General features: G+C 40.7%; 1 protein-coding gene across 1 annotated transcript; it reads right to left on the bottom strand.

The window, feature by feature from the left end:
• Nucleotides 1-251: 251 nt before the first annotated feature.
• tunar (TCL1 upstream neural differentiation-associated RNA) lies at nt 252-10,104 on the bottom strand. Its single transcript, XM_082957182.1, has 2 exons — nt 9,245-10,104; nt 252-2,613 (listed from the first exon to the last, which is right to left on the bottom strand). The coding sequence occupies exons 1-2, from the start codon at nt 9,278-9,280 to the stop codon at nt 2,428-2,430; spliced, it is 222 nt and encodes a 73-aa protein (XP_082813308.1). The 5' UTR covers nt 9,281-10,104; the 3' UTR covers nt 252-2,427.
• Nucleotides 10,105-12,599: the final 2,495 nt, after the last annotated feature.

A 12,599-nucleotide genomic window follows, 5' to 3' on the forward strand; every position in this document is an offset into this window, starting at 1 on the left:
CTCCCTCACTTGAAAGCAGTGTATTTATCTCTGTCTGACTGTCAGTGTAAAATAAGTTATTTCATCAAAGCTCTCTGTTGAGAATGATTTTGAGTGCCTTTTCATATTCAGGTGTAAATTATTTCCCAAATTTCCCATCACTAAATCTCTCAACTTCGAACAATGTCGGAAACTCATACCACTTATGAGAGTTACTAAATATAAGTCTGACTTAAGACATTAAAGGCAACACTGTGTGTAATTTCACAATATATTTTTTATGGGTTTTATTGAATTCTTTTTAACAAAACAGCAAGCTTAAAAACTATCTTAGACATGGGAAAAAGAATAGGAAGATAAGATTTAAGTATTTTTCTTTTTACTTCCAGTATTACCCATCAAACTATGTATAGTAGGCTTTGTGGGCCAGTTTCCCAGACCCAGACTAAGACTCATCCTGGACTAAGAAGCACTACATTTTTCATTGAGCATGCTTTTTAGTCCAGGAGTCTGGAAACCTGGCTCTGAGAATTCAAAGATAAGCATACAACTACATAAAAATAGAATTATCTGATAAAAGCTTAAATCTGGGATTTTAGAATATCAAGTCAAAGGTTAATAAAATTATTCTCATGGTTACTGAGACCCATGCAATGCTATGAAACGGCATTTAATAACATATGGTTTCACTAGGCATTTCAATTACACAAGAATATAAATAGAAACAGAAAGGCAAGGACTTACAATTCAATTACAAATCTGAAATACATTCTCAACACTGTCCATGTACTTACTACACTACTGTACCTCCTCCAAATATCTGCTATGTCTGGAGGAATAGGAACAGGAACCAGTCACCTTTGGGAGTAATTCCGAACCTTTTCAAATGGCTCCTTACAGGGAAATCAAGAGTAGACAAAATTGGAGGATATCATAATACAACGAGCTAGGATCATCTGTAATGAGTTACCAGTGTTCTGGAGATGTTTTAGATAGCCATTAGATCCAGGTTAATTAGCCAAGCACTTTTGCAGATTTTGTTCTGTGTGGTTTGTCTTGCCACTGGATCCCCATGTATATTATCTTCTTCTGCTTTGAGATCTTGACGATGGGATTGAGATACTGAACTTGAACTCAGGCACTTTTTTTGAAATCACAAGAGGTTGTAGGCTTCAGCGTATACACTTTACACACAGTTGCCCATACATTCGTACTTACTGTGAATAGTAATTTCCAAATTGTGCTTTTAAATTCACTATGCATCTCATCTCAAGGCATTGCAGTTAATATGCAGAAGTTTATGTTAGATTACTTACTTGGCACAGTCCTGAAGGAGAGGGCAACATAAAAAGGGCTCTATTCAGTCAAAGCTCTAAAGCTCAGTAAATGCTATATACATTTAGATAAAATTTAGAACAATAATATTTTCTCCCATATTACCATTTTAAATGCTCTTTTTAATACTATATCGTGACGCATGCAGATCACACGTTTGTGATCATATTTGATGCTACCCCCTACTTCACCAAATACTCACCTCCAGAAAACAAAACGAAACATAATTTCATTTACTTGGATTCTTGATACTCCTGAAAAGATTTCTCTCAGCAACACTAACAAGAAGTCTTAGATTTCCCATTTTGCTAGTGCCAAAAAGCAGATAGACAAAAACCGGTTGCCTCCTTTTCTATCACTGTACGTACAATAAAATAATGATGCAAAGTAACAGGGTCCAAAATAGATTTACCTGAAAATAGAAGTCAGAACACAACAATAAATATTATAGAACCATCATAAACTTTGGTTGACTTGCACATTGCTACCACCTACCCACTAAACACACTCAGTTCAAAGTATTTTTCTGTAAACATAATTTTTAACAATATGATAGTACTCGTGTAAATAGAGTTATCAACTATCAACTATCAATTTCATCATAATGTACATGACTCTTCTCCAGTCTACAGTTTCAATGTAATCTGTCCATTCTGAGGGTATGATTATCATGCTTTTCCCTTTTTAATATCAAAATGTTTATCAGGCCTTTTTTTTAAACTTTCTCCTTGTCTTGGCACCTGTGTAAGAAAGCTAGATCTCGAGAGCTGACTTACCAAGGGGCTCGCGATAGCCTCATGCATATTTACAGGTTAAAAGGTCAAAGTAGTATCAGAGACTCGGGATGATACTGACGGCTCGGACAAAGGCCCCATAGGAATGGTCCAGTCTCCCATAGACATAGTCTCAACACCGCTCGATGACGATGCCGTAGGTTACATGCGTCGCGGTAATCACACAGTCTTAGATGCCTTTGAACGTTGGGAATGTCGATCGACAACACGGCACCGCCTCGGCACAGACCCAATTCCCAGCCAAATAACATGGCTGCAGCCAGTAGGTCTGCTGTGCTGTTCAATGCAAACGATAGGAATGTTTTTTTTTTTATCACAGTCACAGAGTGGTGTAGATGTAGACAAAGATGATGACTACCAGGTTGAGAATGGTGCCGATGATCCCGAGCATGGCCAGAATGGACTCCTCTGTACCTTCCTTGTCTTGCATTCCAGTTTCTTCATCACAGATGGCAGTGTTTACCATTTTCCCAGGAAAGGTCTGCAGTTTCCCTCTCAGACCAGTCTGGAAAATAATAGAAACACAAAATCAATAAATACATCAACAATAATGTCAAATAGGGGATTCTTATATTTGTCCTATTTCAAAGATGTTTAAGTGTGTAACCTGTACAAGTGTGTGGTGTGAAATGGAAATGTATCTTTTGAATATCCCACTCCCCCTGAGATACCCTCAGAGAGTGGGGTCACAGCCAGGGATTCGTCTGTTATACGCTGGCAGCTAAGACATAGTAGTAGCGAGCTATAAGGAACATGCACACACAGATCAACTGACTTTTGGAAATTATTTGGAGCAGAGAAACTAATATGTTATTAGAAATTTTTAATAGGCAACGCTTGAAAATAAACATATTGCTTTATGGGCTATCTCAGCAGATTGCCCAAGATGATTGAACTGACACAATAGCTGCCCTATGCCATAGTGGAAAACATTGTCAAGGAGCAGCTGAGAGACCATCTTGACTGACACACTGGTCATCGTGCGAATGGCTCACGGGATGAAATTACTCGCCACACTTGCATTTATGTCTCTATATGGCTTATGGGTTATGAAGCGTACATTAAGGGAAAGGGGGATACCTAGTCAGTTGTACAACTGAATGCATTCAACTGAAATGTGTCTTCCGCATTTGCCAGGTCTGTGGTGCCTGTTGTCAGCCCACAGTAGGAGCAGCCTGGGCAGGTTGGCTTCCGGACACGACCCAGAGGACCAAAGCTTGCTCCTCTAACGGTTCCGTGGTTTTAATGTGTTCACTTGTAACTGTAAAAGCATGAAAACTCATGTACAGTAGAAATAGAAAGACCACCTGCTATAAGCCGTGGTTGGTGTGGCGATTATTATTATCTTTTTGATAACTTCAAAAGTATGATTCAAATGAAATATTTTCAGCATTTATGCCCCTGCTTTATGCCCCTGCTTAAAATGTTGAGCCTAGTTTTCAGTTAATCTGTATTATGGTATACTATATATACAAAAGTATGTGGACACCCCTTCAAATTAGTGGATTCTGCTATTTCAGCCACACCCGTTGCTGACGGGTGTATAAAATTGAGCACAAAGCCATGCAATCTCCATAATGAAACATTGGCAGTAGAATGCCACGAATCTGGGTTTGGCGGATGCCAGGAGAACACTACCTGCCCCAATGCATAGTGCCAACTGTAAAGTTTAATGAAGGAGGTCTGGGGCTGTTTTTCATAGGTTGGGCTAGGCCCCTTAGTTCCAGTGAAGGGAAATTGTAATGCTACAGCATACAATGAAATTCTATACTATTCTGTGCTTCCAACTTTGTGGCAACAGTTCGGGGAAGGCCCTTTGCTGTTTCAGCATGACAATGCCCCTGTGCCCCATAAGAGGTCTATACAGAAAAAACATTTTTAGATCGGCTTGCGCAGAGCCTGACCTCAACCCCATCGAACACTTTTGAGATTAATTGGAATGCCGACTGCGAGCCAGGCCTAATCGCCCAACATCAGTGACCGACCTCAATAATGCTCTTGTGGCTGAATGGAAGCAAGTCCCCGCAGCAATGTTCCAACATCTACTGGAAAGCCTTCCCAGAAGAGTGGAGGTTGTTATAGCAGCGAGGGGGGGGGGGGACCAACTCCATATTAATGCCCATGATTTTGGAATGAGATGTTTGACGAGCAGGGGCCCACATACTTTTAGTCATGTAGGGGATGTCCCATGGAGAGGAGCTAGCATAACACACTGTCAGTTGGAATCCATTTGTTGGCCATATCATTACTTCTCTGGCTCAGCTCATCAATAATTAAAACAAAATCAAATGGATTGAAGGATAGGTTATTGACAGGACAAACACATTCTCCTTTCAGTTCCCTGGGAGACAATTTCCCAGTGGGGCTTTGAGCAAACGCACCACAGTCTGAGTTGAATCCATATGAGGGCAAACCCCCGTAAGTAAGAGTTTAACATTCAGCGGGTGTCTGCTCCCCATCCATCACAATGTCTACAACACAGAAAACAGTTCATCTGCTGTGGCTGATGATGAATCCAATTTCACCCGATTGTTTGCTATAATTAACATCTGCGACATCCAGATTATTAAGGCTCATTTGCAAATCCTCCATTGGTGTAATTGAAATTTGTGTAACCTTTGGAACAGGTCTGCATGAGGAGAGATTTTGTTATGTCCTCGCTCGGCTCTCAGGCCCCTCTATATTTTTCCCTTTACGTTATCTTGCTTCAGTTCTTCCTCAAACAGTTTGGCAGGGAAAATGTTCTGTCAGAATCATGACATGTATTACTCTATTATACAGTCTAGTGAGAGTCTGTGAAGTGAGCAGGGTGAGAGGTGTGTGAGAGATTTGACCAGGTATTATAAGGGCACCAACCTGAGGAAAAGGGAGCTCCTGAGCCTCTGGTTAATGGACAGTTCAACTTGAAGTGGAACAAGTTATACTGTATGTCAAGTATGGTAATATATTGTGGCATCTGTGATCGATTGGGAAAAGCAAGAGGTACTGTAATGATGATTCACCATTTTCGATTCAAACAATGTAGAACTATTAACCAATCATTACTTCATCAATTACTCATTTCGGAAGCATGTTTTATCCAGCAAATGTCACTTGGGTAAGCATAGGCAAATTAAATTAAGTGATGGACAACAGAAGAAATCCAACTTGAAAGTGTCCAGAGATGAACATAATTTGTTATCTTAATGTTTTGTATTCATGCATATTCCTGGAAAGAGCAAGCCAACCGATTCATTCTAGTGGTCTGAGTGCTTTCTTTACCTGAGATCTCTAACAATGGGCTGTGATTGCTCGCCTTGGGGAGTGCTACAAACAGGGTTTCCCTCAAACTGAATGGCACTCATTGTGTAGTATGCTGCTGGATGGGCCCTCATGCATGAAGACGCCTGCTCGCTGCTGATATAAACTGCACTTGGGAGAGAGAGATATGGAGTCCCTGCCAAAACTGGGAGCAGAGAAACAGCTTTACCACAGGGAGCAGCTGTTCGTCTCTCAAACAAATGCTCTAGAGTCCTTCCATACAAACCTCCACTGTGCTAGCTGGCCGGTCCAAACCTCACGCTTTACAACAGGAAAGGTGTGTGGTAAGCTGTGACATTTGGCCTATACAATGCACCCTACTCAATGGCCACATGGGTACTGTATGTCATCTTTACTTTGTTTTACACCTGAGCTCATCACTATGGTACTTCTCCCTAGGTTTTGTCTTCGTCCTGGGTATATCCTGATTGTTTGAGGACCAAGTACATAATGGCCCTTACGTTTGGAATTGGAAGATAAGACACCAGCTCAAAGTGATTTTCAAACAAACAATTAAGGTTCGATTTTTTTTGGTGGTGTACTTTGTGTACTTCAGTAGTCACATTTTTAGGCTTATAGTAAGAAAACGACACCAAATTACAGATTTCTGGTTGCACTAAGCACAGTTCATTTCTGAAGACTTCCAAAGTAAAATACTTGTGACTAAAAACATGTGCATATCATCAAATGCAGTCCATTATAGTTAATTATCATTATGCAAAAAATTATCCAGTTACAGTCCAAATACTGTATGATATTTCCCAGGAAATATGTGATTTCTAAAGTAGAGACTTTTGTTCAAGCAAGCGTTTGCATTTAAGGTCATATACTTGTTTAAATAGTAATGATTGACACCTGGTTCCTGGATTTTAGAGCAAAAGCCGGAAGCGTGGCCGAGATAAATGGAGCATCACCATGGGAAGAAGGAAACGTTCATACTGTACCTGGAACAGCACATCCAGGCTCTCCAGCTACACCTAATCGGGTTTAGCGTCTGCAGATCAGTGAAGAGTAAAACCTTTTGCCTCTTGAATAATTCTGAGCATATCAAACATTCCCAGATGCTAACTGGGTCTGACAGGCAGAGTTGCTTTTGGCATTGTTTTAAATGTGGAATTAAAACAAACAACAACCCCCCACTCATTCACACACATACACACACACAGCGGCATCATGCCCATAGGGGACACAGGGACACATGCAACCTCAGATTTGTCCTAAACAATATAGACATTTTTCTTAACATTTTCTTGTTGTTATTTGTCTTTAATTCTACTAGCCACCTAGCAATTTTATGAAGTTGGCTTTAGCTAGCCCAGGTAGGTTCCCATTCTCCCAACCTCATAACTATACTGAACAAAAATATAAATGCAACATGTAAAGTGTTGGTCCCATGTTTCATGAGCTGAAATAAAATATCCCAAAATGTTCCATACACACAAAAAGCTAATTTCTCTCAAATGTTGTGCACAAATTTGTTTACATCCCTGTTGGTGAGCATTTCTCTTTTGCCAAGATAATCCATCCACTTGACAGGTGTGGCATATCAAGAAGCTGATTAAACAGCATGATCATTACACAGGTATGCCTTGTTCTGGGGACAATAAAAGGCCACTCTAAAATGTGCAGTTTTTTCACACGACACAATGCCACAGATGTCTCAAGTTTTGAGCGAGTGTACAATTGACATGCTGACTGCAGAAATGTCCCCCAGAGCTGTTGCCAGATAATTGAATGTTAATTTCTCTGCCATAACCCACCTCCAACATAATTTTTGAGAATTTGGCAGTACATCCAACCGACCTCACAACTGCGCCCCTGCCCAGTCATGTGAAATCCATAGATTAGGGCCTAATGAATGTATTTGAATTGACTGATTTCCTTATATGAACTGTAACTCAGTAAAATCTTTGAAATTATTGCATGTTGCGTTTATATTTTTTTCAGTAGCTACCAAGAAGCCATTTCACGCTATCAATCAAGTTAGAGTAGCTAGCTGGTCTATAACTATCTTAGCTGGCATGCCTGCTGGCATGGTTGGTAGACTTTTGAAAAGCAAGCAATAACAAAATGTACTGAATAAGACTGACATTCCTTAAGTTATTTTAACCAGATTATAGCACAGATGCAGAGAAGCATATTTAGTTTCTTTAATAAAAAGAACCACCAGTCAGGAGGACACATACAGCATATCTAAGAGGTATTAGATATGCAGAAAAATATACATATTTTTTACATAGAATTATTAAGCATAATGATTATGGCTATAGATTGCAGTAAACTGTTTTTTCAGGTGTTTGAAAAATGCAAAATTCTCCTACCTCCGGATCACCCCCCAGCCACCCTGACGTACTTTGTGCCCCCTCAGATTTTTGGACCCACACATACATACAGTACATAAAACTACACATGTACACGCATTCACGGTCTGCCAAACGCAAACTACCCCGCCCTCCAGGACATCAACAGGACCCGATGTCAAAGGAAGGCCAAAAAGATCATCAAAGACATTAACCACCCGAGCCACGGCCTGTTCACCCCGCTATAATCCAGAAGGCGAGGTCAGTACAGGTGCATCAAAGCTGGGACCGAGAGACTGAAAAACACCTTCTATCTAAAGGCTATCAGACTGTTAAACAGCCATCACTAACACATTAGAGGCTGCTGCCTATAGGCTTAGACTAGAAATCACTGGCCACTTTAAGGAATGGAACACTAATGTTTACATATCTGGCATTACTCATCTCATATGTATATACTGTTTTCTATACTATTCTACGGTATCTCATTCACTTAATAATGTTACATATCTTGCATTAATCATCTCATATGTATATACTGTATTCTATACTATTCTACTGTAACCTAAGTCCGTTCGGCTCTGACATCACACTGTCAATATAGATATAGTCTTAATTCATTCCTACATAGATTTATGTGTATGGGGTATATGTTGTGTAATTTCTTAGATATGACTGCACTGTCGGAGCTAGAAACACAAGCATTTCGCTACACCCGCAATAACATCTGCTAATCACGTGTATGTGACCAATGAAATTAGATTTGATTTGACAACTCCGCACACACTCGATCACTATATGAAGCACATTGGATCTTTTTTTATCAGATTTTCTTGATTTACTCTTTACCCTTTACGATTGACCACCCAGTTATTAGACTGCTATTACCTTTATATTTTACAAAGCAACACCACAGATATCGATCTTGACCAAATTATATATTATCTGTGCTAATGTAAAACTAGCAACAAAGAAAAAGAAAGAGTTTGTAATACATTATCTTCTAATGTATCATGTACAGTAGAGTACATCTAGCACTTCATTTCAATAATTAGAAAATTCCGCATGGTGAAAGAACAATATCCCAATATCCTCAAGAGGAAAAGTTTAAGAATGTCATACTCTAAAGAAGAGGTGCAATTATCATAAAACACTATTTAACGGGGGGATTCATACTTTTTATGAAACTCAAATCTCAGCTTTGTTCTTTACCTCCAGACATGAATAAGTTAACACCTTGCCTGAAAAGATTCAAACCCTATTATTTCCATGACTATACTTTTCAACATTTTCCTCTAGTCAAAAAAATTATAACTAATCAATTGCCTAGTTAAAATGCAAAATGACAAAACAACCCATGATGATAAATCTAGGCTACTGATACGTTTCTATAACACTGTTGTATAAAATATGAAAATCTGTTGCTGTCAACAAGCAGATATATACACTTGTCCCCACAGCAGACTGTCACCTGGACCTATAGTAACCCCAGGTGACTGCATACGAATAAGGGTGAGAATCTTGCAGATAACTTACCTTGCAGAGCATCAGGAGGAACATATCATTGGACATGCTGGAGGGGTTGTTTGCCTTTCCGTAGTGCACAGATATCCCTGGCAACTAAGGGAAAAGTCGGCACCTCTCATCCTTTGGCAGTGGAGAGGCACGGGATCCGAGGGAGAGGGCTGTCTCGTCTTCCAGGCTGTCCAATTCAAAGGCTTCTTTCGTCTGATGTCGTACCCCGCGGCAGTTGAGCGTTTCCTCCCCAAGTTGCATCTCAGTAGTGACCAAGTTCGCTCTGTGGTCAGTTTCTCCTCCTCAGCCTTGATGAGCTGGAGCTGGAGCAGTTGTGCTCTCCTCTTCTCCTCTCCACTCCTTTTCTGATGGGGAGATGATGTCAGGTTGAAGTGGGGAGTCAGATGATGAGCAGGTGAGGAGGGAAGCGGTTTCATGTATATAATTCCATCTCACTTCTTTTTGCTTTGCAAACCCCAGTTGATTCCACCAAAGACTTTAGTCCTCTTTCAGAGTACTGTACACATCAACCTGCAACTTGACTCTGTTTTTAAAAGACTAATTCACACTGTCAAACTTTGGCTCATGCAGCTTAGCAATTTAAAACACTTTCAGCTGATGTCCTATCCTGGATTTTCAATTTTAAGGTAAAGAAATAATGAAATCAAGCAACAACTTCTGATTTCAGAAAGTGGATTCCACCCTGGAAATGATTAGCATCTTAACCAGGCTTTCCCCATTCCTCTGCTCCAGTGGCTGAGTGTTTCCCTTGCTGTCTACTGAACAGTATGTGTTTGAGCTGTACGGCTATAAGAGCGGGCGCTGTGAGCGAGGGACTCAGTCTCATACTCACGCCGATGCCGTCGGAGCGGTTGCCATGCTCTAGAGGCAAGAGGCTTCCCCTGCTCCTTCTTCCGCTCATACAGTATTAATGCAGCCGGGGTTGCCTGGCAACCAGCTCAGGGGAACCACAGAACGCCTGGTGACAAAAAGCGTTTGTGACAGACGGGCTGAGATGAGAGGTGAAGGTCTCCTCCACACAGTCTTCCCTATTGAGTGAGTGTGTACGTACATGCATGTGTGTGTTTGTGTGCATAATTTACATACTCCTGGATCAGCTGTAAGTCTGACCAAGGCAGGAGCGTGTGTGTGTGTGTGTGTGTGTGTGTGTGTGTGTGTGTGTGTGTGTGTGTGTGTGTGTGTGTGTGTGTGTGTGTGTGTGTGTGTGTGTGTGTGTGTGTGTGTGTGTGTGTGTGTGTGTGTGTGTATGTCACAACTATGGCTGCATGGACAGACAGGAGCATGGTCCCCTCACAGCCTCAGAGACATCACAGTAGAGTACTGAGCCCTCCTGTCCATTCCCCACAACAAGCTCCTCTGTAAAAGACCACAGCCAGTAATAGATATGCTGATTAAACATGAAATCCATCAGGATGTAACGTTCCAAAACCAACACCAGGACAATCCCAACAACCCCTCCTAAAGTCCACCATCCCCTCCCCTACACTCCCATTGCTCCAGTTGTCCCACTTCATCTCTAGTTGGAGACAGATACACGTGAGCTCATAATGGGAGCACAAGACCAAGGGGTCTTCTGTCTCCATATCTTATACATAGTGACACTAAATGTGAATCAGCTAGACAGCATCCCCCTTTCCCATAAAATCAGAGGCAGATTCACGCTGTCAATGTATCTGCTCGTTAATTCATTTATATTACAGTCCCTTCAGTGATGAATATTCAGTGTATCTGTGTTTACAGTTTATGGGAAAAGTAAAGCCTTTGGTTTTGGACATTCAAGGTCAATCTCTCGTGTTTTTGATCACCAGTAAAACATGTAAAATGTATTAACAAATGACATTTATGTTATTTCAACTCTTATTGTACATGTATGAGCAATAAGGAGTGTATGGAGGGTGAGTACCAGAGGGAATTGAAAGTCCCAGCCATCATTCATCACTATACTGTGAAAAGCCTGTGCTACACATTCCCACACCTCAACACACAAACAGTACAGGTGGACACTAGAAAATAGGATCAAACCCCCAATCTGCTCAGATCAAAACCCAAAAAGGATGAAGCTGATATATAGCCTACATAAATCTGTTCTCAGGTGAACTTCTTGCAAGCTTTTTTTTCAACCTTGGTAGAGCTTTTCCTGTTGACTGGTATTTTTTTACGGTAGTGAAATGCTAATACCGTATTTCAAGGTAAATTGACATTTTTGATTAATGTTGTCTCTACATCACTGATCAAACTCTTCTTTCTGCTCCATAAAGTTGATACAAATTAGATAACTTCATAGTCCATGTTTAGTGATCCCTGGCATGATTAGATTTATATTGCACAAACTGTACATCCACATTTTTTACATGGACAATATTTCATTATGTGGGGGGTGATGGTAATGGAAATGTTTGGAAGGGAAACAAATTGGTTTAAGCTTGATGTTGATTTGTGCATGAAATGGCCTGGAATGGACAGCAATAAAAATGGAAATGTAAAAGAAACATTCCCTTCGACTGAAATCGTTGGTGTGCATAATTTTATTGCTTACTTTCAATCCCTTCCTGTCTTCAATTAACTTACTTAGAGTATCCCTATCGGAAGGGACATTTATAATGATTAATCAGACAGTACATGTACTTTAATTCTCTCATCTGATCACAGAATACAGTCTGATAAGACAATCATACCCCCATACTAGATTTCTTTGCTCATTCCTCAATGGCATCAAACACATACTGTGCTACATATGGTATCAAATCAAATCAAAGTTTATTTGTCACGTGTGCCGAATACAACAGGTGTAGACCTTACAGTGAAATGCTTACTTACAGGCCCTAACCAACACTGCAATTTTTAAGTAAAAAAGAGGTATTAGGTGAACAATAGATAAGTAAAAGACAGTGAAAATAACAGTAGGGAGGCAATATACAGTAGCGAGGCTATAACAGTAGGGAGGCTATATACAGGCACCAGTTAGTCGGGCTAATTGAGGCAATATGTACATGTAGGTATAGTTAAAGTTACTATGCATATATGATAAACAGAGAGTAGCAGCAGCGTAAAAGAAGGTTTGGGGGGGGGGGGGGGGGGATGACGACACACAATGCAAATAGTCCAGGTAGAAGCTGTTGAGAAGCCTTTTGGTCCTAGACTTGGCGCTCCGGTACCGCTTGCCATGCGATAGCAGAGAGAACAGTCTATGACTGGGGTGGCTAGGGTCTGATGATTTTTAGGGACTTCCTCTGACACCGCCTGGTGTAGAGGTCCTGGATGACAGACAGCTTAGCCGAAGTGATGTACTGGGCCGTACGCACTACCCTCTAGTGCCTTGTGGTCAGAGACCGAGCAGTTGCCGTACCAGGCAGTG

This window comes from Salmo salar, chromosome 01, assembly GCF_965601325.2.
Source record: "Salmo salar chromosome 01, fSalSal1, whole genome shotgun sequence".
NCBI lineage: Eukaryota > Metazoa > Chordata > Actinopteri > Salmoniformes > Salmonidae > Salmo > Salmo salar.

Coding starts and splice junctions, on each gene's coding strand:
- tunar (XM_082957182.1), bottom strand. CDS start 9,280: ATGTCCAATGATATGTTCCTCCTGATGCTCTGCAAG. Junction 2,614..9,244: donor TCCTCCTGATGCTCTGCAAG/GTAAGTTATCTG, acceptor ATTATTTTCCAG/ACTGGTCTGAGAGGGAAACT.